This window comes from Pleurodeles waltl, chromosome 5 (assembly GCF_031143425.1).
Source record: "Pleurodeles waltl isolate 20211129_DDA chromosome 5, aPleWal1.hap1.20221129, whole genome shotgun sequence".
NCBI classification, from domain to species: domain Eukaryota; kingdom Metazoa; phylum Chordata; class Amphibia; order Caudata; family Salamandridae; genus Pleurodeles; species Pleurodeles waltl.
The window spans coordinates 1,486,064,061-1,486,091,930 of NC_090444.1; the positions used below are offsets into that span (position 1 = coordinate 1,486,064,061).

At 44.7% G+C, this 27,870-nt stretch overlaps 1 protein-coding gene across 1 annotated transcript in view; it reads right to left on the minus strand.

The window, feature by feature from the left end:
* The window catches only part of ZNF451 (zinc finger protein 451), a 407,158-nt gene that overhangs the window by 165,731 nt on the left and 213,557 nt on the right, over positions 1 to 27,870 (minus strand). The window contains exon 10 of the mRNA XM_069235765.1: positions 18,666 to 18,824. Within this exon, the coding sequence (XP_069091866.1) occupies positions 18,666 to 18,824 (159 nt within the window). The remainder of the gene's footprint in view (positions 1 to 18,665; positions 18,825 to 27,870) is intronic.

A 27,870-nucleotide genomic window follows, 5' to 3' on the forward strand; every position in this document is an offset into this window, starting at 1 on the left:
TTATGTTAGCGCCAACAATAGTATGAGATGTGGGAAGCAGTGACATCTTATCTGTGTCTCATTGGAAGTAATGCATGATGATGATGTTTCAGTTGTCAATACCCTCTTCTTCTGCCTCCTCTTCTTCACTGTGCACAGGCTCCACAGCTAGCACAAGACCACCATCTGGCCCATCCTCCTGCAGAAAAGGCACCTGGTGTTGCAAAGCCAGGCTGTGCAGCATACAGCAGACCACGATTATCTGGCACACCTTCTTCGGTGAGTAGTAGAGGGAACCACCTGTCGGATGGAGGCACCAGAATCTGGCCTGCGTTCGATTATCCTCCTAGTTCGCCCATGTGCCTCATTGTAGCGTTCCTCTGCCCTTGTCCTGGGATTCCTCACTGGGGTCAGTAGCCATGACAGGTTGGGGTAACCAGAGTCACCTCAAATGTCGAGGGACAACTGTTAGACACACACTAACCCTTAGGGACAACCCCATACCCAGACACCTATGTCAACTGTATTGGTACCTTGGCCTCAGCTATTAGCCACACACTGTGCCTCAGGAGATGCCCCATCACATAAGGGATGCTGCTATTTCTCAAAATGTAAGCGTCATGCACATACCCAGGATACTTGGCATTGACATGGGAGATGTAGTTTTCTGCCAAACACACCATCTGCACATTCATCGAATGGTAGCTCTTCCGGTTTCTGTAAACCTGTTCATTCCTGGGGGGGGGCACATGTGGCATAAATGGCACCAATGATGTTGGGGATATGTCCCAGGGCATAGAAGTCACCTTTCACTGTGGGCAAATCCTTCACCTGAGGGAAAACAATGGAGCTGTGCATGTGTTTCAGCAGGGCAAACAACACTCTGGACAACACGTTAGAGAACATTGTCTGGGACATCCTTGATGCCATGGCCACTGTTTGTAAAGATGCACTGGCCAGGAAATGGAATACAGACAGGACCTGCACTAGACGGGGTATCCCTGTGGGATGGCGGATAGCTGACATCAGGTCTGGCTCCAACTGGGCACACAGTTCCAGGATTGATGACGATCAAGTCTGTATGTGATTATGATGTGTCGCTCTTCCATTGTCGACAGATCCACCAGGGGTCTGTACATCGGAGGATTACGCCATCTCCTCACCTGCCCCAGCAGACGTGCCCTATGGGGGAGAACAGCAATGTCCCGGTATCGGTCTGTATTCTCGGCCTAGATAGGTGTGACGTAGTTATTATCCATCCCATGTGGCCCCCTAAAATGGCGACTGCCTGACCTGTAAGGTGGGACAAGGGGATATGAGGTAACTGCGCTGGCGTTGTACGCGGTCACGGTGGGCGGTCGAAGACAGCGGCGCAATTCTGCATTGGTTAACATTCGGCCCTGTGGATCCCAGGAGCCAATGACGATGTACGCCGGCGGTGACGGTATGCACCGCAGCGGACGTGACTGCCATTTTCTGTCTGTTCACTCACTTGATACCTGACCTTTAACAGGAGAGGACCTACACTGCAAGTGCTGCTGTGACCTGGGTCTGGAAGCAATGATGGCTACAGTGTCTGGGGGAATGGGCACCTGCCTTCACTTCAGAGGAGTTGGAGAAACTAGTGGATGGGGTTCTCCCCCAGTACACGCAACTGTACGGTCCTCCAGACAAACAGGTGTGTACACTGTGAGCATGCTGCATGGGAAATGCCTGCTTTGAGTGGTGTGGTTGGAAGATACATGGAGGGGGGGAGGGGGTGATTGAGGCCTGCATGTGCGGATGCTGAGTGTATGTGCGTCAGGGCATGGGTGAGAACTGGTGGGCAATGAGTATGACGGTCCGGACGGGTGAGTAATTTCCTTTCCCCCTGTACCATTCCTCTAGGTCAGCGCCCACCAGAAGAAGGGTATTTGGCGTGCTATCACCAAGGACGTCCGTACCCTCGGGGTCTACCACAGACGGAGCACCCACTGCCGTAAAAGATGGGAGGACCTGCGCCACTGGAGCAAGAAGACGGCAGAGGCCCAGCTGGGGATGGCCTCCCAACGTGGAAGGGGTGCCCATCGCACCATGACCCCCCTGATGTCCCGGATCCTGGTGATGGCGTATCCAGAGTTGGATGGGCGCTTGAGGGCATCACAGAAGCCACAAGGGAGTGAGCACACACTCATTCAGCCGACTCTGCGTGCAAAACAAGGTGTCTGGGTGGGGGGGGGGGGGCAGTGGGTTCCCCTAGGCCAGGGCGAACTTGGTAGGCAAGGTCCCTTGTGAGGCAGGCTATGTGGCATGCCAACCCCACTAGTGGTTAAGAGCCATCTACACCTAGTCAGGCTGTGACTTACAAGTGTGCAGCAATTGGGCTTAGGCCTCGTACCCCATGGTCGGGTGAAATTTCTAGGAACTTTTAGTGCATGGCGTAGTGCTGAGGGCTGCTCCATGTGTGTTGTGTCCGCCAATGGTAGTGGTGTTGCATGCACTGAATATGTTTTTCTTCTGTCTCCCTCCCCCCCTTTTCGTGGTCTCCCTGTTCTTGTGTGCAATAGCATCATCAGGCGGAGGAGCATTGGCACCGGAGCAGGAGGGAGCTGCAACCCACTTGGCCCTGGAGGGTGAAGCAACAGTGTCTGAAGCCACCAGTGGGACGGAGGGCGAGGGGAGCTCCATGGCAGGGACAGGAGCAGACACCAGTGACAGCGACTCCGCTGATGGGAGCTCCCTTGTGGTGGCTGGCACCTCCGTGCCCATCGCATCAACAGGTACAGCCGCCACCACCCCTCCCTACCAGCACCGCCCTCCCAGCAGCCCCTCAGCGTGTGTCCCATGCCCGCTCACCCTGGAGGGTGGGCATCTCCTTCGCCCCAGGCACCTCAGGCCCTGCCCTAGTCAGCCCTGCTGCCCTCAGTGAGGAGGCTATTGACCTCCTGAGATCCCTCACTGTTGGGCTATCTACCATTTTGAATGCCATCCAGGGTGTTGAGAGGCATTTGCAACAAAGAAATACATTCCTAGAGGGCATTCATTCTCAGTAGGCGGCTCAACAGAGAGCATTTCAGGCCCTGGCCTCAGCACTGATTGCAGCCATTGTCCCTGTGTCCAGCCTCCCCCCTCCAACTTCCTCCACCCAGACCCAATCCCCTGTACCTCAGCCTATGCCAAGCACACCATCAGACCAGCATGCACACACATCAACACACAAGAGTGGACATGGCAAACATAAGCACCACACATCCCACAGGCACTCACACAAGCACCATCCCCATGCAGACACAGCAACATCCACAGCCTCCACTGTGTCGTCCTCCTCCACGTCCTCCTCCTCCCTGTCTCGTCTCCAATCACACCTGCATGCACTACATCCTCAGCCACTACCTCCATCACCAGCACGCCCATCACCACACACCACTTATGTGCAATCACCACCCCCACTACCATTCACACATCCCCTGTGTCCTCTCCCAGTGTGTCTGAGGCCTGTTCCCAAAGAACACAAACGCAGGCACACACCCACCCAACAGCCATCCACCTCACAACAGACTCCGGCCCATGTACCTTCACCCAAATTCAGCAGACATACACCTCCTACAACCACTACCTCTTCCTCCACTCCCAAAACCCCTCCATCTTCCCGTCCCAGTGTGTCTAAGAAGCTTTTCCTGGCTAACATTGACCTCTTCACTTCGCCTCCCCCCCAACCCCTCCCCCCATCCTTCTCCCAGGGCCAGGCTTTCCAGGTCCCAGCCCAGCACCTCAGCCACCAAATCCCCAGGCACAGTGGTGCCAGCAACTGCGGGGTCATCGAGTGCGCCACCCATCAGGGCTGCCAGAGTGCCATGTAGCGAGGGCAAGGACATTACACCACCTGCCAAGGTGAAAAAGGTGCCCACATTCCAGAGGGAGAAGGCGAAACTACCAGCCACCAAGGGCTAAGCAAAAACAAAAAGGGATAGTGGCAAGACAACTGCGGCACCATCAAAGGTGGGGAAGGGCCAAAAGCAGAAGAGCAGGTCAGGAGAGGGCATGGTGGCACCAACTGAGGGACCAGTGTCACACCTTCTGTCCACGACCACACCAACCTGTATGGCGGCGAACACCGCTAGCTGCACCGCCACCTGCACGTCTACATACAGCCTCAGCGACAGTCCCCAGCCTCTTCCCCAGTCGCCAGCTGTCCGAGGCTGCAGGAGACGTCCTGCTGTGTCCCTCAGCAGGTGCTGACCCATGCACCGCGGCCAGCACCGCCACCGGCTTGCGACGTACTCGGACAGTGGCACCACCGCTGACATGGCTACCATCCCCAGTGGCCAGTCGTCCGAGGCTAGAGAAGAGTTCCTGGACCCTGGGCAGCTTCCATGAGGCATGACTTCCATCACTGTTTCCACCTGCAGGTGGAAGGCGAAGCCGCAGCAGTGTGGGGTATGTTGCTGCCTCCATGGCGTATCATGCTACCTGCACCTCGCCAATCTCGTGGCACGCACACCCAGGTGAGGGAATTGTACCGGCCACACTGCACGTGGAGCACTCTGGGCACAAGGCCCCCTCCAGAATCAGTGGAGAATGACAACTACCTCAGTCCTTGGCAGGATGAAGCACTGTGGGCACAAGGCCCCCTCCAGAACCATTGGAGAATGACATAAACTTGAGAGACTCTGGCTTTGCACTCCCCAGGATACACCAGTGGGCAAACCACCCACTGGAAAGACTTGTGAGACTGTGGCTTTGCACTCCCCAGGATACAGCAGTGGGCAAACCACCCACTGGAAAGACTTGTGAGATTGTGGCTTTGCACTCCACAGGATACAGCAGTGGGCAAACCACCCACTGGAGAGACTTGAGAGAATGTGGCTTTGCACTCCCCAGGATACAGCAATGGGCATGGAGCCCCCTCATGCAGCAGTGGCGTTGTGCATTCATCTGGCTGAGGTGAAACATCCCCCCCCCCCACCTCGGTGCATGTATATTTTCGATCTGATGCCCCAGCAGTGTTCTCTCCATTTCCAGTCAGGTATCTAGTGTGGGCTTCGCCCATGCATTTTGGGCCCAGTGGTCCACGGACAATGATTGGTTCACTATCCGGACTTGTGTAGTTGGTGTACATATTTGTATATACTGAATTTTGACTATCTGATTTGTCATGATTACACTGGTTACAATCATTTCCTTTTGTCCTTGCGTTCTTCCAGGGGGTGGGGGGATGTAAATGTAATGTTGCTGCATGTATTTGTGTGTATGTTGTTGTGGGTGAGGGTATTGTGTGTTGCGTGTGTGTGTGTGTGTCACTCTCCCCCCCGTGTTGTAGGTGCAGTACTCACCGTGGTGGTCGTCGCCGCGGCTGTTAGTACTCCTGGTAGATGAGAAGATACGCCAACACAGGCAGGACTTGTAACTCGGGCTCCATGGAGTCCTGGTTCCTCGTTGGGTGTCGAGAGGTGAGCGTTTTCCCTTCTGTGTACTGTTTCCGCCATGCTTTGACCGCCAGGGTTGTGATGAGGGTCTAAGTCCCCTGGAGATGGGTACACAGGCAACATCAGACCCGTTTCAGTCTATTTGCAGAACACAATACCTGCAAGACCTGTGTGACCTGAGCGACAGGTTAGCTGTCTTTACACTCCATCTGCAAGACATGTGACCTGAGCAAATGCTCTGCTGTAAGTGCACTTTACTTGCAAGTTCATTGTGATCTGAACGACAGCTCTACTATCTTAACACTCTACCTGCAAAACCTATGTGACTTGAGTAAGAAATGTGTTGCTTGAGCAACAGCTATGCTGTCTTCACACTCTACCTGTATGTATTCCGTGACCTGAGCAATGGCCCTGTTACCTTAACGTCTTACCTGCAAAATCGCTATGACCTGAGCAATTGCTCTGCTGTCTTTCAACCCTACATAAGGTTACAACAAATATAAAAGTCTAGCAACCACAGACCTCCCCACAATATAGAATGGTACCAGTCTGATATTGCGTGTTGTTTAACACAACAGAACCCCAGATGAGATGGACATCATCTTCCCTGTGAGCCTGCTCAGCCCCATCACCTGGGGCCCAGTGCCCATTCCTAAAGATGCTCCCCCACGGCAGCCCCTTTAGCGAGGTGAGTGGAAGCCCGTTTGTGGGTGAGAGAACTGGAGCAGATATCATTTACAGCCCTCCACATTCCAGGTTGGATCAGTCAACACGCCTTTCAGGGCATCAGAATCAGCACTTGACTCCTGTGCTATGGGCTGGGTTGCAATAGTCATAGGGATACCAGGCTTCTACTGAAGCTTGCATGCATGACTGACAACTGAATTGCTTTCGACTCCAGGTCTGTGTGTGGGTCATTCCCTGTAACTTTGCCTCAGGTTGGAAACCCAAACTGACAGGGCCTCAGATGCTGCAGCCAAATACTACCTGGGGCTTTACTGCAATGGCACCCTGTGCTGGCTAGAATGACAGGACTTTACTGTGCTATGTAGCGGAGAAGGGCCCACACCTTAGATTCTTTGTCTCACTTGATATATAACCCTCGATGGTGGGGACTGGCCTGACTGGGTAGCAACAAACCACCCTCAACTACCCTAAGACTGTGCCATCTTACTCAGAGCTTTTGAGGACTCCTTTGTTTGGGGGAACAGTGCACCTCACACCCGAAGACATTTCCCAGGCATACCAAAAACACAGTGAGAGGCTTTGGCAAAACGACTTTCCTCCAGCAGTCCTCCCAGTGTAAGCTACATGATGACAAATAGCCACTGGCACAGTCATTTGGCCTGGGCAAAATCAGCCCAGCCCATCAAAAAGGGCCTACTCTAACATTTTCAAGAACTCAAATAGGGTATTGAAGGGTTTAAAACTAACCTTCAACAAAACCCACATGCCCTCCAAAAAGACATTGACTCTCCTGACAAGCAGGTGGCCTAGACAGAAACCTCCACTGATTAAAAAAAAGTGACAGAGGGATGCCCTACAACAAAGAATTCTCTAGCTTGGCGGTCAACACGTCCTTCTACAGGAAAAATGCAAAGACCTTGTGAATCGGTCAAGTTGTGACAACATTCATATTCAGGGAATACCAACTAAAACTGCAGACGGCACCATCCAAATTCCCCGCAGACCTCTTCGGCACCATCCTTGAAAAGAGGAGCAGCGATCCCATTCTGATAGACAGACTGCATAGAGTTGTGCTTTTCCGGAGGACTAAGAAATGTAGACCAGGTGTCTTAGCCCGCATACATCACTTCACAGATAAAGAGGCAATCATGGCTACGGCATGGCAGGGGGCCCTGTATCATTTAATGAGACACAACTATTCTTCCAGGCCCTTTCAGCCACCACACTTACAAAACGACAATGCTTCAAGCCTGGCACAGAATTTCTTATATTTCACAACATGAAGTATTGGTGTGAACCCCTAGTCTGCATCATATTTTCCTGGGACAGCTGTACGCATAATACGGCCAAGTAAGCAAAACAAACTTTGAACCTGCCGGCAGATGAGAAACAGAATGGAAACCAGAAGCGCAGGGGAGCCCCATGGTCTGGAATCCGGTTGGCGCAGACTGTGTCCTGACGCACTGGGAGACGCTAACCAAGCCCCACAGAGAGTGAGAACAGCAAGGCCCTGCTTTTTGAACACCTCTGAAGCACGACTGAAGATGGTCAGCAGGATGACTAATAGCTGAGCAGTGTGGCTTGTGCCACCCCATACCTAACCTCTGATGGGGGACTACATATGGATGGACCGGATATGCCAGGGGCCAGGTGGCAGTTGGGGCCTATAACAGTTTCTTCACTACCAACAACCTCCACTCACACGTTTCTATTGCAGTTGACTGAAATTACTCACCTTGCCAGCATGATAACTCACACAAATAGTTGTTTGTTGTCCTTTCCCACCCAATATTGGGAATTAAACATTGAATTAAACATTGATGATTTACAGTTATAGGGATGTTAGGGGGAAAGGGATATTGAACACTGCAAACCACTCATTTTTCCAAATGGTTTTTTGATCCAAGGACAGAGATTTTAGCCATTTCCCTCACAGAGATACTGTACCATGGTGACCAATCCCATGATGTTAAAGACTGTCACAAACAATGTTAGAAGGCTTAACAACCCCTCCAAGAGGTCTTGAGCAAAGTCAAATCGATGCAGGCTGCTTGTTTCAGGAGACCCCCCATCTTGGGGACAGACTTACACAAACATGCCTACTCCAATTATAGTGCATCTTCCCACTCTAAAAAGGCAGGTACAGCAATCCTGCATGCAAACCACACTTCCTTCACCGAACACAACCACAAATCTGACAGTGAGAGAGACAGTTCTTGCAGTCAATGGCCTTTAAGAGGGCCACCCAATTAGTTTAGCATTAATCTACGACCCAAATTCAGGACAGGAGAAATTCTTGAGAGATACTATACATCAGAATCTATTGTTGCCTTTGCTGAAGGCCCCTTAATAATTTAGTCTTCAATACATCAGAGGAGAGGTCACAACAGTGACTTAGAGGGACCCCTAAATTGTTCTTAGAGGGCCAAACTTGCCACGCAGGGTGGGGCATGCTTGATGAACTTGCCACCCACTCAATATTAGTTATTCTCACTACTCCGAAGCACATCATACATATGCCCAAATTGACCTCCTCCTTTTAGACCTTAGTTTCAAATATTACTTATCTGAGCCAGACCAATTTCCGCCAAACTCTCTAGGATCATGGCCCTGTCTCTATCACTCTTTAGCAGGACAGAATAGGTGAGCAACAAAGGACATTTTGTGAAAAATTCCGAGAATACTTCACTATCAACGAAACTGGGTAAATGGACAAATGAGTGGTCTGGGGTGCTCTTTAAACAATCGTTAGATGATTGAGGAAGCCTCACTATTTAAACAAATGTGGGAGCTGACTAGGGCCTGCCTGTCTGCAGGACTGGTAGAGCTTGGGCAACAGCATGAAAAAACGCCCTTCAACAGGATTTGGTGGAAGGTCTTGGCAGTAAGGGGCCAGTTGTGCACACTAGTACTAGACAGAGCCAACTACATTCTAACCAGATTAGGAGTCTCTTTTTCACTTGGGGGGAGGGGGTAACACAAGCCTGGCACTATACTGGCAGATATGTTGCAGGCTTTGCAAGCACGCAGACATTGTGTGATGCCATTGTTACCTTTCATTTCACCAATGTCACTGATGGTAAGCTTAAGGCCTTCCAGAACATCTGCTAATCCTTATATATACAGCCCATCCAACCCCCCAGGAGGTGCATGGTACGGATTTAGATTCTGTCACTCTCCCTGGGCTGTCTGCTGAGGTGTTAGACAAACACATCAGTCTGGATACTTAGGGCCATCCATTAACTCAGGCCCTCTAAACCTCCAGGTCCTGATGGGTTTACCACACTCTTATACAAGCGATTTGCTCCCCAGTCCTTTTTAATCCTTACCACTCTCTTTAACAACATCATCACAAAAAAACGGTCACCCTAAAACCTCTATTGCTTAGATACCTAAACTGGGCAAGGATCCAACCCTTTGCCTGCCCAACTGGTCAAACTCCTTGCCTAATTGAGACCATAGGTTCCCGGCCAAAGTCTTGGCTAACAGACTAGATAAGCTATTACCTGATCTAATCCAGTCCAACCAGGGAGGCTTTATATTCAACCATGTAGCAGGCGATACGACTATAAAGGGGCCATGCATCTCATCAACATCGCTAGGAGGAAAGGTAAAGCTATGGTTCTCTTGTCACTCGACAATGAAAAAGTAAGTCACAAGGTGAACTGAGACATGTTGTTCGATGCTCTGAAGAAATTTGACTTGTACAATCAGATCCTGGGTTCGAATATTGCCTTCTACTGTAGCCCCAGGGTGAAAGTCCAGATCAAAAGCTAAACATCGGTCCCAGTGTTCATCCACACAGATAACCTCTTTTTAGAACCCTCTTGCAGAAAATTAGGGACCACTCCAAGTTACATGGAATGTCTGTCTATTGTGATGCCTTCAAAGTGTCTACTTTTGCCATCTATATATTCCACACCCTCACAGAACCCTAACAATTACTTGAAGTCAGAGTTCCTCTGCTTGAAGAATTCTAAGAAGTCACAGGCCTATCGAGATGACCATTCCAAGGGCCCAGGCCTAAGTGAGGGTTTGGGGGGGGTGGGTCACTGGCACAGTCACCAAACATCACAATTTCACTAGACCTTGTTAAATGCCTCCTGGTCATCCAGTTGGCACCCAACCTCCTATTCTGCGCTAGGACAAACTCACAAAACTTCGAGCTCCTCCTATGAGAGGCCAAGAGCACAATGGCAGTGGAAGAACCATTCATATATTGGATGGGACTCCTCTTTGCACTCAAAATGACTTTACTACCAGACATCCCATACCTTATCCAGGCTGTATCCCTCCACATTGTCTGGGAAAACATTTTATGCCACCAGGCAGCTTGGACTAACTGCATGTGGGAGCGAAAATGGTAGCGGCTTGCCATCAAGACATGCACCAAACACCCTAGGGAGAGAAGGATGGTAGGCCTACATCCTTTGCTTTATTACCAAGCATCCCAGTTACGCAAAATGATCTAGTGGTCGAGACCGAAGACAAATATAACAATGGGGCTATATTGATCAAACTTTTGCAGCTAGACCACTGGCCAAACTAGAGCAGGACACTGGAGGCATGAGGGGCCGGCTTATATAAGTCCTCCATCCCCAGATCAATGTAGGCTGTCTGGGACTTCACTGCTATGGGGTGGGAGGAAAGGATCAGAGGGGGTCTCACCTCCTTCCCCACCTCTTTGAAGCCCATCATAGATAATGTAGCCTTCACACCAGGTGTGTCAACCTGAGGCTTCCAGGTTTGGAGGTCAGGAAATTGTTTTCACCTCTAATATTTTTACTCAGAAGGGCAACTCAAAGTCATTTGAAGAGATTATAAGTGAATAACCCAGAAACCAAACACTTTCACTACCTTCAAATCCAACACTGAGCCAAGAAAAGCAGTATTACAGCAAGAAGGTGGTAGAGCGCTCACATCCTTAGAAAACTTCCTTCAGTGCCTCACATCCCCCACATCCCTGGCTTCCAGCATTTAGAGCATACTCAACACTCCAACTATATGCAAGTCCTCTTCCCAATTAGTCACTCTTCCACAAGAGCTACATGTAGGAGACAGACGGCATCTGACTTGCAACTTGTTTCGCTACTGCCATAATTGTCAGGGTGGGATAGGTGGTGGTATGAATGTTTTTGAAGTTCATCGTAAGCAACTATCACACATAGCGAATGTCTCAGTTCAGCAACATAAACAAATGTAATAAAGTGAAACGCTCCTACGGTACAATGAAGGCTTTAGTGAAATGTCTGTTTTGTGTTTGCTGCAGAATTTACATGCCACATATTTTGCTGGCTCAGCTCATGCTCTCAGAGCCCAGATTGACCTTGGGCTCTGCTCTCCCTGCTCATTTGTTGGCTCTGCCACCTCTAGTTGCAGACCTGTCACCTCAAAGCACTTACAGTAACCAGGGCTTTTAAATATCTTTTGCTCTATGGCATGTGGACTTGTGTGGACCATGCACTGCCACTGGACTTTGCATTTTTATCCACTTTTGTGACCATTTCGTTTACTAGGTTTTGGAAGGCCTCTTCAGGACATTTTGTATGAGCATCACTTTGCTCCTAAGGAGATTGTGGCACATGCATTAAACCTTGCAATATTTGCCAATACTGCAGACTAAAGATTTGCATGTAGATGTTTTATAAAGTTCTCAAAATGTCCAGGTAAACCATCTTTCAACCATTCTGAACATACAAACTACCATACATTTCATCACTGTAAAGATACTATATCTGCTATAGCAACCTGACTAGACGCTGAAGTGTATCTAGGAGAAGACTGATGGTCCACTGTGCTTTTGACAGTCAGGGCTCGTGTTCGTGTCCCCAGATCTGGTAAATAGTCCTTGTAATGTGTGTGAGCTTTGGCTCCATGCTTGCCAACTCAGGAACTGACCAGGAACACTGTTGTAAACTTTACATCAGCCAGTGACTCCACCATTAAAGCAAAAGAGTGCCCTTAGCAAGAAGGAGCTATAATATTCTTAGTCATCAGAACTCTAGCAAGGAAGAAGGTAGATAATTCTGCTTTTCCTTCTGTAACCCAATTTTGAATTTAGTATTCAATACAGTAAAGAGCTGACATAAACATTCAGTTACTAATGGGTACTGCTGTGTTTTACTGTGTCTAACTCACATCACCTTGGATTAGTCTTGAAGTGCTCTGAGCTGCTACACGAGAGCGTTAAAGTGCTAAAGGGAAGTATTTAGTAGTCCAGTTTGGGGTCCAATTGTTTTGTGGTGGCTAGGGACACCAGTGATATAGGACTCTAAATGTAACAACTGGGGTCCAGTAAGCCATGACTGCGTAGGCTGAGGCTGCATTTGATGGCAAGTTGCTCTTTGGTTTTCCTTCTCCATGGATGCTTTTAATCAAGTTGATTTTTGACCTTTCCTTTTCAGCTCTTAGGGGAGCTGGCTAGAAGTTTACCTGCTCCATTATCACCTATGTGGTATTGAGCCTTCATGTTAAAGAATGTGGTCTGTTGCGGTCGTTCAGCATTTAATACATGTGATTTTGTAGTGTACTAGACTAGACTAAGTAGATTTCAAGTTACCTTGGATGTACTGTTGTTCTGTTTTGTGATATCACTGAGCAGTTGTTATCATTTTCTTAGTCATCCTTCTTTCTTTTGCACATTTAAAAAAAAAAAAAATCTCTTGTGTAGCCTTTTCCAAGCCCCATATTACCCTCTAGTCAGAGGTCTTTATTATTGCTTATTTCGAAGATGTTAGCTCTAAATTAACTTAGATGTTGTGCTGTGGCACAATCATTGCAAAGTGCAGAACTGAGTCGCAACATACAAAACATTTTCCACTGCAATTGGCATTATAATGTAATTGACAAAGGTGTATCATTAAAGACTGGTTCGGCCAATCTCCAAGGTAATTATGCAGTTACACATATTCAGGATACTAAGGATCTACTGTGCAAAATAGGTGACTTTGAAGGGACGGAGGGTCAATTTTTGGTCACTTTAGATGTTTGCTTACTTTATATGAGTTTCCCTAAGGTGGAGGGTGTTGCTGCCATCCAGGATTTTTTGGATAATTGAGATGCAACGCTTTTAGAGCATAGAGTGATGCTGATTGATTTAATTAAGACTGTATTAGAGAATAATGTTTATATTCACAATGGGGAGTGGTACCGCCAAACACAGGGAGAAGCCATGGGATCCAAATTTTCCCAATTATTTGCTAATTATCCATTTTTTTTTTTTTTTTTTTTTTTTTTTTTTTAGAAGAAGAAACGTATTTGGGAATAATTTCCTCCTGAATTACTAGAGCATATTATATACTGGGGAAGATGTATTGATCATGTGAATGTTTTGGTCAGAGAATATACATTCCCTCAGGCTATTTTTTCAGAACTTTATTGACAATATATACAATATCATGTTTACGGACCAATTCAGCTGCATCAGTATTGACTTTTTTGATGCTACCCTGTACATTAAGTACAATCGTATGTTCTAAATTGTTTAGAAAACTCACTGCATGCAACTCCATATTGCATGCCACAAGTTCTCACCCTCCCTCTCAGATTAAGGCAATCCCTTTTGGGGAGGCAATTGTACATTAGATGCTGTTTTCCAAATGAAGTTATCTAGGATGTAATATTGCTTCACTACACTGGGGTACCCTGCTACTACACTTAAGGAGGCCAGGAATAGAACTGAGAAAATTGGTAGAAATACTCTCCTCACCAATTCCATGAGAGAGGGGAAGAAGAATTTTAGGAGGTTGTCACTGATTACCCCGTACGGTGGCTCTTAGTCCCTGGATTTACAAAATTTTACAAAACCAGTGTGGCTCATTACTTTTGGATAATACTCAGAGGAATGTTATCAGAGCTAGACCCTGCGTTACACATAGTAGGGGCCACACCTTGAGAGAGTATCAAAGCTATCTTCCACCAGATGATACCACAACTTGGTTATCAAATACACCTAATAGTTTCTTCAAATGTGGTCCCTACACTATTTGTAGGTATGCTATGGATAAAACTGGCCTTCTTCCAGTATAATACGGAAAGGACATACAGGATAACCAAATGTGTCAACTGTAACACCAAATTTGAGGTAAATTATGTGGTTCGTGAGTGGGACCGCATATATGTTGGTAGTACTATTAGACCCTAAAAAGAGCGCATACAAGAGAACATTCGTGTTATTAGGAACTATAATCAAGATTACCCAGTAGCAATACACTACAATAAGGACCATGGGCATAGAGAGGTTTTACAAATCACCTTCCGTGCTATTGGCTCAGTTGGTACCTTACGGAGAATAAAAGTGTGGCATTGAGACAATTAGAGAGTATGTGGATCATTAACCTTAGTGGAGGAGGGGTCTGAATAATGATAGAGATCTGCATGTATTCCTTGAAGAAACACTAAAAATAATGAGTTAAATGACCATATATACTACTATTGTTATGTTCATTTTGCACAACTAAGATTGTAACATGTGCATACATGAGGATAACCTTCTATACTTTGTTCTACGGTTCTTGTAACTTGCCCCTGTTGTTGAATATTGTAATATCAGGATATCATCGATGGGGCTTCTATATGTATATTCTTTTCATTACATTTTCTGCAGGATGCTTTATGGCACATGCTTTTACGAACACCCTTACCAGTCGGTGATCGTCTAGGTTTTATGCATACTGATATCTGAATGAACTAAAACTGTGTGCAATGATGGTTGAAGTGACAGCTTATGAGGATAGTGATGTCTCTCTGATTCTTCTGGGAACTCTAAAGATATATTCACAGTTTCCCTCTTCGTTATGTTGTATCTATTGGCGCGGGTGTCTTACCCTGAACATGAGTTATTGAGCATCTAATACTCTATCCAGTCCGTCTGCATGCAATCTAGATGAAGCAGTCCCCACCACCTTTTTTCAACCCGGGGTCAGGTACTAATAGTAGTCCTACCTTTCGGTTGACAACCTTTGGAGATGCACCACACCAGTCTCTCTGCGTGGGTTTCTTTTTTATCTATTAGCGTACTCGTGAACGGATGACTCATGTGAAGGATTAGGTTATTGGCCGTTCACATGAGTGCCCTTCTCATTACACATTGGATTGGGCATTGGGCCATGCGTCCATTTATTGTCCTATCCCTGCCTTATCATGGACTTAATATTGAGAAACATTAAAATTATTCATTCTGTACTCTTTCAAGATGGTGTGGCCCCTTGTCTGGTGTCAGGAGCCATACAGCAATCTTTCCTTTGTGCTCCTATTCTTCGGAGAATGGATAGAACAGCATCTCCGAGCAGAATTCAGATTATAGCTGCAGTGGCGTCCTCGTGAACGAAAGACCTTCACGAGAACGAGTAGTTGAGTGGCCGGTCAGTTAGTGCCCTCTTGCTACACGATGACTTGGGGAACTGGGCTAAGTCTTTTACATTTTGTCTTATCCCAGTTTTCTTTAGGCTTATCATGGCCTTAACATTTGATATACGCCTGGTCTGGTACTCGAACACTGACTCCTTTTCCTTAGGTATTTTGTGAACCAGTACTACTAAGTGGTATTATGGGACCTTGATTAAAGTATATGGAGCTCTTTCCAGAAAGACGGAGTTCCATTTTTCAGAAGGTAGATGTTGATGAGACTAAGTAATTTTTGATGGCAGAGGTGACTCTTATCCACCCATTCAGCAGTATCCGATTTTGAGGAGATTATAGCTGCATATACATTTTCGTGTAGTGAGATGACACCCTCTGCTTTTAATTTTTAGCTTTTGAGAAGGCCAGCTGCTTACTCTTGGGGTTTACCAAGAGAAGGGTATTCAGGCAGAATATTAGCATTAATGTAAAATTTGTCTTCAGCTTGCGTTGATGGGCTAGAATTTTGCATTTTGACTAGACTGCCGATTTCTTCAGTATTCCATTAAACACTGTTGTCAGCTTTGTGCGGCTCGTTCAGTGTAATGTTAAGATTTCACTTCAGTACCAGTGTAAGGTGCTATTTGCTTCCTGATGCCATTTTTTGGAGGCTGCAGTTTAATGAAGAATTTATATTTTATTTTCCTCACTACTGGAGCAATATAGTAGACTTTGCAGGAGAACAGTAGTATCATAACAAAGGGATTTTAGGTTTGTGGTGGTGTGTACCTGAACAGGTTGACTCTTCAGTAAAGGGAGACAATCAATCTTTTGTAAAGCGCAATACTATCACCACTAGGAGCATCTGGGCGCTGAGGTAGTGGCGACTGCATCGAAAAGCCAGGTCTGGAGTTGCTTTCACAAGTCTGCCAGAGAGGGTGCCATTCAGAGATGGAGTAGGAGATCATTCCAGGCTTTTACAGCAATGTAGGAGAATGCACGGCCCCTTCTGCGTGTGCAACGGATGCGGGGATGTGTGCGAAGGGCCAAAGAAGTAGAGCGTAGGTGTCTCAAGGGAAGATGGAAGTTCAGCCAGTGGTTGATGTGGGACAGTCCAAGTTTGTGGAGGGCTTTGTAGGCGTGCGTGAGCATCTAGAACCGTCAGCTTTTCTGGACAGTGACCCAGTGGAGTTTTGAGGAGGTTCAGGGTGAGTCTGACTGCATGTTCTATACTGTCTGGAGTCTTCTGAGGAGCTGGGATGGGATACCAGTGTAGAGCGCGTTGCCTGAGTCGAGGTGGCTGATGACGAGGACTTGTGCGATGATCCATTTGACGATCTTGCAGAGCATGTGGGGTGTGGAAACAGGAGGAGACAACAGCATTGACGTGTCCCTTTGGTGCCATGTGGTGAGCCACAAATTATGGCCACAATCTCATCATATAAGTGCTCCTATAACATCCTCTCTGATTATGCCAGGCTCATATTATAGTAGGGTTTAAATTCTAGCAATTCCCTTGTTTTGCGACCTTCACACAGATGTACATACTGGGGCTGTAGGTAGCACTAAGTAATAAATCCAGGGTTTGAATGCCATTTTCAGTCTGTGCAAACCCTTTAACTTGCACGCTTTAGTGTTTTCACCAGCTCTTCTCTAGTCTCTTCCCATACTGAGAAAGCTTGGAAATGTATTCATGACAAGGGCAGAAGTAAAATGTCTTTCAGGTGTGGGGAAAAAAGCGTCTGGAGGGAAAGTGAACTTGAAACCGCTCAACAGATTTTCACACAAGCAAACCTACATATACATATTTGCTCTGATAAAATGCAGTTCGCAAATATTTTCTAGGAACACCATTTCCTTGCCTACTTCTGTAAGTTCCCAATAGGCATGAAAGCTGTAAATCTACACTAATGCAAGGACATGTATCATGGGTGCACTTTTGTGACTTTGGCTAAGAATTGTGATCCTAATTAGGTCTGGCATTAATCAAGAGCTTTTTTGTTCAATGTCAAGAACTACTGTGGCAATGTGTGCTTTTTGAGACCAAAAAATATTTTTGCTTGTATTTGTTATAACAACAGGGAGGGCCCGGCAACTACCACTACAATAAAGTTTTACAAAAACCATGTCAAAACAAGACAAGCATTGACAAAATCAAAAAGCTGACCACCAGTGACGAACTTACTGGCTTTGCCAATGCTTTGTGTATTTTCATGTTTCCCATACTCTTGTTGAAACTGGTTACACTGACTTTGCTTTATCCATTTTTTTTGGATCTACTAGCATGGATCAACACATTTTACTAAATGAGGCTTCAAAGAAATGGTACCTAAAATTTCACAGTAGCTTAGCAAAAAAAATAAATTCTAGTTGCATTTTTTTGTGAGCATTTTTATTTTAAAAACAAAGAATCCTTAATCTTGCTTTCAAGCTTCTGAAAATATTTGCATCTAATCAGCGAGCATTCTATAAACATTCTACGTAGCCCCATATTGTTAAACTTTGCAAATGTGTGTACACATTTTTACACTGTAACTATCAGTTGTGCGGTGTAAGCTTACAACACTTCCTTAGAGCACTCACCCTAATAATAAAGGCTTTGCACTAATGAACCGTAAATACAAGTTCAAACAGTATTAACATATAGACACAAATATTACCTTTACTGCAGACACTTGCCCTTCCCTGATCCATATTGTGATACTGTAAACTGGCAGCCAAAGTGTTTGTGCTGCAGAGGGTTGGACCTACTTGTTCCAGAGACAAAATAAATATAAAAACTTGTTGTCCTTGACCCTAAACAATATGTCCTGGGCGTCAAGCTATAGGAAGGCAAAAGTTATGTTTATCATTCCATAACCAACAGGCAGGTGGAATATTTTTCAAAGAAAGCTGGCATTTTGATACTAAACAAGATGAAAAACTCAAATTATCTGCACTACCCTAAAAGAAAATATATCCAAAGGTGACATGCCTAAAAACATTTAAGGTAATGAAAACCCCAATTACAACTTATATTTATTTTTAGCGGGCTGAAGTCCAGTTTGAGTGAAAATATGCATTTGTTTAAATAATGTTTTGGAAGAGAGGTTCCTATCTGAGAAAAGAAGTTTTCTGCGGTCCTTCTTGTAGGCTGAGCAATTGGGTGTTTATTTCATGACTGTAAGCGGTGAAACTTTTAACTTGGTAAGGTGGTTATAGTTAAACTTTAAAATAAAATAACGGTAGTAAGGTTACCACTGTTGCTGCCCTTACCTTGAAACCCCCACACAAATGTCCCCTGGTTGAGCTGTCCTGGAAGCCGCTTGAAAAAGGAGGCCCAGTTGTCCAAATCAACAAAAACGATATGAGTCATTGTCCTGAGATAGTCCAAATCTGGAAGCTCGAAAAACTCAGATGAATCTGTTGAATTCTCTATAATTGGCAAAGGCAAACCGAGAAAAAAATGTGTAATTCAAACATGGACTGTAGCTTTTGGAACGAGTTTTGTACACATGTGCTCTGTCAAAGTACACTAACAAATGGTTTACATTCTAATCGCCCTATTACCCCTACTGAGTTCCCAGAACTGTGACATTTCTAAATGTTGCCATTTAAAATAAAATAATTAAGACAAACGGAATTATGCAGCAATAGTGGATCAAATGACGTGCAGTGTTGACTAAAGTATTCAGTAGGATTACAAGGAAAAGGCAAGTTATGAGTTAAGTGAAGCATGTTATTTCGCGTCTGATAAAAGGCAAATTAGGCTGACATTCTTCGGAATTCTAACTACAAATGACAGACTGGCACGAAGGGATGCTAAAGTTGTAGAAAATATACAGGTTTCTTAGGAAAGAAAGTGATTTGCATTAAACAGATCTTAAGCAGATGTTAATCAACAACGAATGATTATCTGGCATTTGCAGCAAAGGAAAGAAGTTTATTAAACAAAATGCTACTCATCAGAAAAGAAATATGCATTAACTGGTCTTATAGTAAAAGTGTGTGAATTATTACGTGATTACAGCTGTTCTTCAAAACGTGTCTTAAATGTTGGCCAAATTATCGATGAGATCAGTGTCAATGCTGTCCAGTCATAATCCAGGGAGGTGTCAAAAATCACCATCGCACACCTATTCCGCCAGGGTGCATGGTTAATTAAGACCATAATAGTCATGGCTTGTGTACTATTGGACCTAACTACCAACCTCTTTGAAGATGACAAAAATTGAGGTAAGAACATCTGCTAATATTCTGAAAGTAAAAGCCGGCCCCACATCCAAATGAAAGGTACATACGCCACCCATTGCTACTAAGAACACATATTTTGTGACTGCTAAGACGTAGCCTGGCTCAGCAGCCTCATCCAAGTACAAGAGACTCCCACTGTCAGTACATTTATTTATTGGCTTAAACAGAGCAATGTGATCCAGGTAAATTGTATGGAAGGGGGCTCGGTTTGTGGTGGTTTTGCTATTACAAAAGGTTTTATCCATTGGCAGACTTCACACCATAGTAAATACCGTAGAGTAATTTTTGACATTAACAGATAATACTGCAGCTCTTTCAGTATACAGAGTAGCAGAAACTCTGGCGTGGACTGAACAGACTCCTAAACATGCTGCTTTTATTAACACAGACCTAACTGACTTGTTTAGTATATCTTGATCACCCTTTGGAACTTTGAGTAACTTTGGAAGCTGCCTTATTAAGTATGTCATGCGTATCCAAAGCTGCTTCTCTTTTATTACCATCCCTCATGAATATTTGTTATCACTGGACTTCCAATGTTTTAAATCTACACTGTCCTCTAACTCAAAATGAGGAGTCAGAAACAAAATTGCAACTGAAGTGTTTGCAATGCTAGGATTGTTCGTTTAATTATGCTAAATGTGCAGATAAGACACCTAAGAGCTTCAACATATATACACACTTTATTGTAAATTTAAAATCCTTATTCTTTCTACTATTGAACAGGAAGCCCAGTTTCACACTTTTGTATCTATTACAGGTTGTGTCGATAAAACTGTGTAAATGCCTGTACGATAGTTATTGGATGGTTTTACTGATGGGCTTTGTGATATTGCTCGATTTGTAAGAAATCAGTGTAATCTGGCATTCATTTTACAGTATATATTTGAACCCAGCCTACAAACTGTTCTATTCGTTAAACCGTGTTTGTAAATGTGTAATAGCAACTGCCTTACTGCAGCCTTTACGGCTTTTAGTGTTCTCTTCTCTGTGAATGTAAGGGTTATTAAATGGTATAATCATCGTATTCTCCAGACAATGCAGGAGATATATTCGTCGGACATTCAAAAATCCCATTAAAGTTTTCAATTTTTTTAAGTGTGCTTTGATGCTCTAATGGTTCTACATTTCTGCTCAAACTCCGATGCCAGTTCTTTAATTTCAATGGATAATTCGGATCCTAAGGGGAAGAAAAAAAATCATACTGAAATAGCATGCTAGGGATGTTTCAAAATTCAGTTTATAGATTCTGTAAACATTATGACTATTCTATGGATGAAGATGCACATTTAGTGCATCTGTGTTTTTTTTTTTTTTTTTACAAATATTACCTAGTGCCCAGTCGCCAGTAGGTAGTTATTATTTGGACCATGCTTCCATTGAAAGAAGCATTTCATTTTTTTACTTGCCTATATCTGTGACACCGTTTGACAAAACTTCACAAAAACATTTTCTTTTTTTTTTTTTTTTTTTTTTAAAGTGTTCAGAGAATCTTGTTGTACATGGGAAGTTTGTGGGTGATCCAGCAGGCGCTCAAAAAAGTGGGTTTCCCATTATAATTCCCATAGGGATTTTAGACATGACTACAGCTTGAAACGCTGGACGGAATTACACCAAATTTGGCACAGCTCCCACCAAGCAAAAAAGACTCAGCTTTCTGGAAGCAGGAGATGTCAAACAGATTGCAAAAAGCAGACTTTTCATCTGTTTCCCTGCACTCAAATATGTGTGCAGGGAAACAGATTAAATAGCAGCTCCCTGCTTGCTGAAGCAATGTTTTAAAGCAGCTCCCTGCTTGCAGGTGCAATGTCGGCTCCCATAGGACATGGGGAGCTGCTAGGACCACAGGAGCCTTCAGGCTTTCCCCACCCTGCGGCCCTGTTACTCTCATTCTCTCTTCCATTCCATGATGAGATGGGAGAGAGAGTTTGTTCTTGAAATGGTGTCTCCATACAAAGACTTGAAAGCGTCACACTAACAAGATGTTCGATTTGAATTCTATAGTTACATTTGAATACACAGAACAGTCATTCCTGGCCTACTGGTAAAGCTCTTGGACTGTCACTCAGTAGGATTTAGGTTTGAATTCTGGTATCTCATGCAGCGTGTCTGACTATTTTCAAGCGTTTTGACTGTTGAACATTTCTAGCAATGGAACACTGAATTATTTTTCCTATTAAAATCTGTGGCTTGAATATCACAGGTACATCTGGTTAAAGCATAGTAAGCAGTCACTTCTAGCCCAGGCGTTAAGGTCTCTAACCCTCACACTGAAGGCTGAGGGTTCCAGTCTAGGTGAGTCTGTGGTAATTTCCCTGCCCTAGTTTATTTTTAACTTGAATTTTTTTTTTGGAATCATACTGAAAGGTGATCTCACTCTTTATAACTGACAAATACATTTTTCTTTTCAATTTTTCCCCGGTGGAAAGTATAGGGTATGCTTAAATGTACACATACATTACATGCATTAGGCCTTCGTTCAGCAACCTATCACAGTCATTTTGTAAAATAGTCCTAAACTCAATATTTAACCAATCACACTGCACCACCCCTTAGAACCTCCTGTAAGGAACTCACTACCCTCAGATTTTCCAAGCATAAGTGCTACAATAATAAGGAACACTGAGAAGAGAGAAGGTGAGCCCATCAGGGAAGGCCGCATGTGAATCTATGAAAGCTTCCAATACTGGAGAACTACAGTTATAGGTAAGTAACTTATTTCTTACTCCAGTATTGGAACTTTCATAGATTCACATGCTTGAATAAGAATAGCAAGCAGTGACTAGCACATTCTCTGTATTTGTAAGAACACATTCTACTATGTAAAAGATAGCATCAGCATTTAGATAACATCATATATGCTAAAGATATTTAAACATATCTATTTAAACTCATTATTATACAGAAAATGTGGTATTAAATAGTAGAAGCGGATGGCGGGAACAGAGAAATAGCTCACCTTCATCGTAACAAATGCCTAAGGACTGCTTGGCCAACCGCAGCATCCCGGAGCGTTTCAGCATCCAGGCAATAATGCCTTGTAAAAGCATGTGTCGTTCTCTACGTTGCCACTCAGCAGATGTCAGGCAGGGACACGCCCGAGAAACCGCTCTAGCTGAATGTGCACGCACTCTTGCGCCCAAAGGTCGAGCAGCCTTTCGATGGCAAAAGGCTATCGTGTTCGAAATCCATTTGGAAATGGTCTGCTTAGTGACAGGATGTCCTCTTCTGGGTGTACCGAAGGTTACGAAGAGTTGGTTCGATTTCCTGATTTACTTTGTTCTGTGCACGTAGAACTTGAGACGTCATTCCAAGTCAAGCGAATAGAGAGATCTGTCTACTCCAGTTTGAGGTTGTGGAAAGAAAGACTTCATCACTACTGGCTCATTATTATGAAAGTCTGATGGTACTTTAGGGATAAATTTAGGGTTGGTACGCAGGATAACTATCCCCATTGAATTGTAGAAAAGGCTGTTGGATTGTAAATGCCTGTATTTTGCTGACTCTGCGAGCAGATGTTAGAGCTAAGAGGAGCGCTACTTTCCATGTGAGGTAGTTGATGTCTGCTTTATGGATGGGTTCAAATGGTTCTTTCATCAGCTGGCCCAAGACTATTAAGTTGCCAAGCTGGAGGCGGGGCTTAACCGGAGGAAAAGACCAAAAAAGACCCTTCATTAACTGTTTTATAAGTCTATAAGACCAGAAGGTTCATTAGATATTCTTCTGTATCTAGAAATGGCTGCCAAGTGAACCTTAATGGATGCATGGGCAAGACCTAAGCGTGCTAGATGAAGTAGGTAAGGTAAGATTTGTTTTGTAGTGGAAGAAAGGGGATGTATGTTCTTGGAGACACCACAAGCAGGAGCATTTCCAATTTAATGTCTTACTTGTGCTATCTGCACGCGCTTTCGCCACAATGTTCTTACAGTCATTAGGAAAATCTAAGTGGCCAAACTCATTGAATTCAGGAGCCATGCAATAATTTGAGAGACTTGGGATCCGGGTGTCTCATCTGGCTCCGATTGATGGTAAGCAACTCCGGAATCAGTATTATCCTGATCGGTGGACACAACGACAGCAACAGCAGCTCCGTGTACCACGGATGAGCAATTAGGAGTATTTGACAGGGCTCCGATTTGATTTTGCTGATCACTCGTGGGAGTAGGGGAATCGGGGGGAAAAGCATAAGCATAAATCCATGAGCATGCTATCGAAAAGGCATTTCCCCTCGATCCTAGTTGGTGATGCCAGCTTGCATAAAATCGGCATTTTGCATTCTGGGAAGTCACGGACAGGTCTAAATTTCGTTTTCCCCATCTGTGGAATATTCCATCCAGCATCTCCTGGTTCAATTCCCATTCGTAGAGAGATGTGCTTAGCCTGCTCAACGAATCTGCAGTGGTGTTGTGTACTCCTGGAAGTTGTTCTGCCTTTATGTGCACTGAGTGCTGAAAGCACCAGGTCCAAATGGTCTGTGCTTCTTTGGACAGCAGATGCAACCGAGTCCCCCCTTGCTTGTTGATGTAGTGCATGGTGGTCGTACTGTTCGTTCAGATAAGAACTGAAGAGCCTTGGATTCTTGGAAGGAAGGCCTGCAAAGCCAGATACACTGCTCTGAGGTTGATGTGAAGAGTGGTGTGAGAAGGGGGCCATTTGTCACTCACTTGGAGGTCCTGAAGACATGCACCCCATCCCTCCATTGATCCGTCCGATGTTATAGTTAGCAGAGGGACCTGGGTTAAGTTCTCGGGTGTTATTCACCAATCACGGGAAGTTGGCATATGTGGTGTTACATGTATTGTGTCTTCGAAGGAGCCTTGTGTCTGTCTGCTTCTATTGCTTGTCGAGCTCCTCCTGGAGTGGACGCATACAAAGGTGACAGCGGGGAATAAGATTTATGCAAGACATCATCATCTCCAGTAATGACTTGTAGCATCAGACTGAGAATCTTTTTGTTGAATTGTTCCTGCTAGCTTGATGAGCTTGAGTTGTTTGTCCACTGCTGGATAAGCTTTTGTTTGGACTGTATCCAGTATGGTGCCCAGGTAAACTATACTTGTGGTTGGCTGAAGATGGGACTTTTCTCGGTTGAGAGTGAGGCCCAATTGTCTGAAAAGGCTTAAGGTCGCCTTCAGAGAATGGCGTACTGACTGGAGGTCAGAAGCTTTCACTAACCAGTCATCCAGGTATGGAAAAAGGTAGCACCTTGAATTGAAAGTGCCAGCCTGCTACCATAAATCTTAGGAACTTCCTGTGTTACGGGTGAATGGGTATGTGGAAGTAGGGATCTTGCAGGTCTAAGGAAGCTATGTAGTCTGTTCTGTTGAGAAGCTCAAGATGTCTTTCAATGTTACCATGCAGAAGGACTGTTTTTTCAGATACTTGTTCAGCTCTCTTATGTCCAGGATGGTCTCCATAGACCAGACGTTTTTCCGATAAGAAAGAAGCAAGAATACAAATCCTTTCCTTTTTGTGAATGGGGCACCAATTCTATTGCCCCTTTGGATAACATTACCTCCGTTTCTAGGTTGAGAAGATGGAGATGTGTTTGACATACTTGGGAGTGAGGTGTCCACGGGGTCCTATATGTAAATTCTAGAAGGTGACCGAAATGTATTATGTCCAAGACCCACTTGTCGTTCGTTATCTGATGCCAACGATGAAGGTGTTGCTTTAGTGAGGAAGGAGAGGCAGCTGGCCATTGGAGCTTCTCATTGCTTGCGGAAGGGATCTTTGGCTTTCCTCCCTGACTTTCCTCTGTGAGGAGGCCTGCTATATGCCGCTGCTGGCGGTTGTCTTTGGTGATATTGGGGTCTGGAGGGTTGGAAGTTATAGGAATAAGCTGGATAGCTGTATTGTTGGTAACCTCCACGAAAGGAAGACTGTCTTCTTCCTCTGGCACCTCGAAAGGGTGTTCTCTTATACTGCAGGGAGCCTAATGATCTGGCATTATCTGTGCCCGTCTTGATTGTCTAGAGGGCGTTGTCGACACGCTTGCCGAAAAGGGCTTCCACCATCGTAAGGCAGGTCTAGAATTGGTGGCTTTAAGCCATCCTTGGTGCCTTAACACTGCTGACCCAGCCAGAAGCCTAAAACCCATAGCGGCAACATCTAATGCACAATCTTCTGTCCCTCCAGAAAAATTTTCCTAGCTTCAGCCTTGCTAGATTCTGGAAGGTCATCTAACAAGTGAGTGAGGTCCGACCATAGCTGCCTATCGTACCTTCCAGCGCCAAGGAGTTTGCTGCCCGCACCACAATGGCAAACATCGAGGAGAATCTTTTCCTCATGTTATCAAGGCACCTACTTTCCTTATCCAGAGGTACGGACAGAGGTGCAGAAGTGTTACTCGAACGCCGTTGTGCTGCTTGGGAAATCACTTGATCCAGCTTCAGATGCCCAGATAGGCAGGCAGGAGCATCATTCATTGCCTTGTACTTTTTATCCAGCTTAGGCAAGACCGCTGGCACAGTAGCAGAGCTACGCATTATTTTCAAACCCTGATACCACACATGGTCTATAATAGGGATAGCCCTGATAACTTTCAAAGGAGGCCCTTTAAAGTCATACAAGAAACAATCTTGCTGCGTAGTTGGCATTTGCAATTCAAATCGTGCAGCAGCTTTCTCCAATAGATTATGGAAAGTACCAATATCCTCTGATAGGTTACTAAACTAAGGCCTAATGCGTGTAATGTAGGTATACATTTAAGCATATCTTATACATTCCACCGGGTACTCCCATCTCGACGACGGGGAAGGATTCAAGCATGTGAATCTATGAAAGTTCCAATACTAGAGTAATATCTCATTCTAAGTATATCATTCATCAAAGTCTAAAAAAACTTCCTAGCTCTCTCACTCTCAATTTCTCTTTCAATGTATTTCTCCCACTCACACACCAATTCAGACCCTTATGCACCAACTCACAGACCCACTCAACAACTGACACCGACTCACAGACCCATTCAGACACTGACACACCCACTCACAGACCCAGTCAGACCCTCGTGCACCAACTCAAAGACCCACTCAGACCCTCGCGCACCCACTCACACCCTGGCGCACCCACTCACAGATTGGGTGGGTATAGTAGGCCCTGCGACCAACCCTTGCCTCTCGCAGCGGTGGATGGATTAATGTATGCAGCCAACCCCAATATAATCTATGCAGCCAACCTCCACCACGCATGGCTAAAGATCATGCGCGGCGGTGGTTAATGTATAGTGATTAAAATTACTTTATGTTAACAAAAAAAATAGAAATTCACTGAAAAAAACAAATGTTACAGGAACAATATAGTTAGGTTCTGAATTTACTCGTACAAAAAAATATAGAAATTCAGCAGTTAGAGTTATTTCAAGTAACATTAACTTGTGCCCCAATGTTACTATAACTGGCTCACTCGCCATGCACTGCTAACTACCTACTAATATTATAGCAATCAAGACAACTTTTATAACGTCATCAAAAATATCAATGAAATATTAGCAGTCAAATCAATGAAGAAAAAACTGTGCTGGCGGGGGCACGAGTTATAGTTCTCTTAGGTCGCGATTTATAGTTCCTTGAAATAACTAACTATAACTGCTGAATTTCTAAGGTTTTATACAAGTACAACTCATAACATCTTTGAAAACATCATTGATAATGTCACTAACATCTGCAGTAAAATTATTCATCATATAACTATGCATGGTGGGGCACGAGTTATAGTTACCTTAGGGCATGAGTTATAGTTACTTGAGATAACTATAACAGGTGAATTTCTATGTTTTTTTAAGTGAATTTATATGTTTCTTTAGATTCTGTTTCCTAACTATAACACCCCTGTAAATGTTTTTTTTTCCAGTGAATAGGAATAGGAGTGTTTTTTTCTAAGTTTCTTATTTAGCAATTATGTGATATGAATTGCAGTGCTTCTGTCAGGTGCAATGTAAAATCTGAAAACACATTTTTTCATATTTTGATAGATTTGTATGTGTTCCTAAACATCAGCATCATATAAACTAGTCTGCATTGTTATAACAAACCCCCCTCAGGCGTCTGATCTGCCAAACGAGAGGGGTTAATCTAGAACTAGGTCTCTGAAAGGATAGAAATGAAATTGAATGCCCACTAACGTTTTTATTTGTTTTTAATATGTTATTCACAATTCGTTTAATTAAAAAAAAACGGATTGAAAACACGGAAGTGGAGAACCAAGCAACGTCCATAAGGACGAGCTG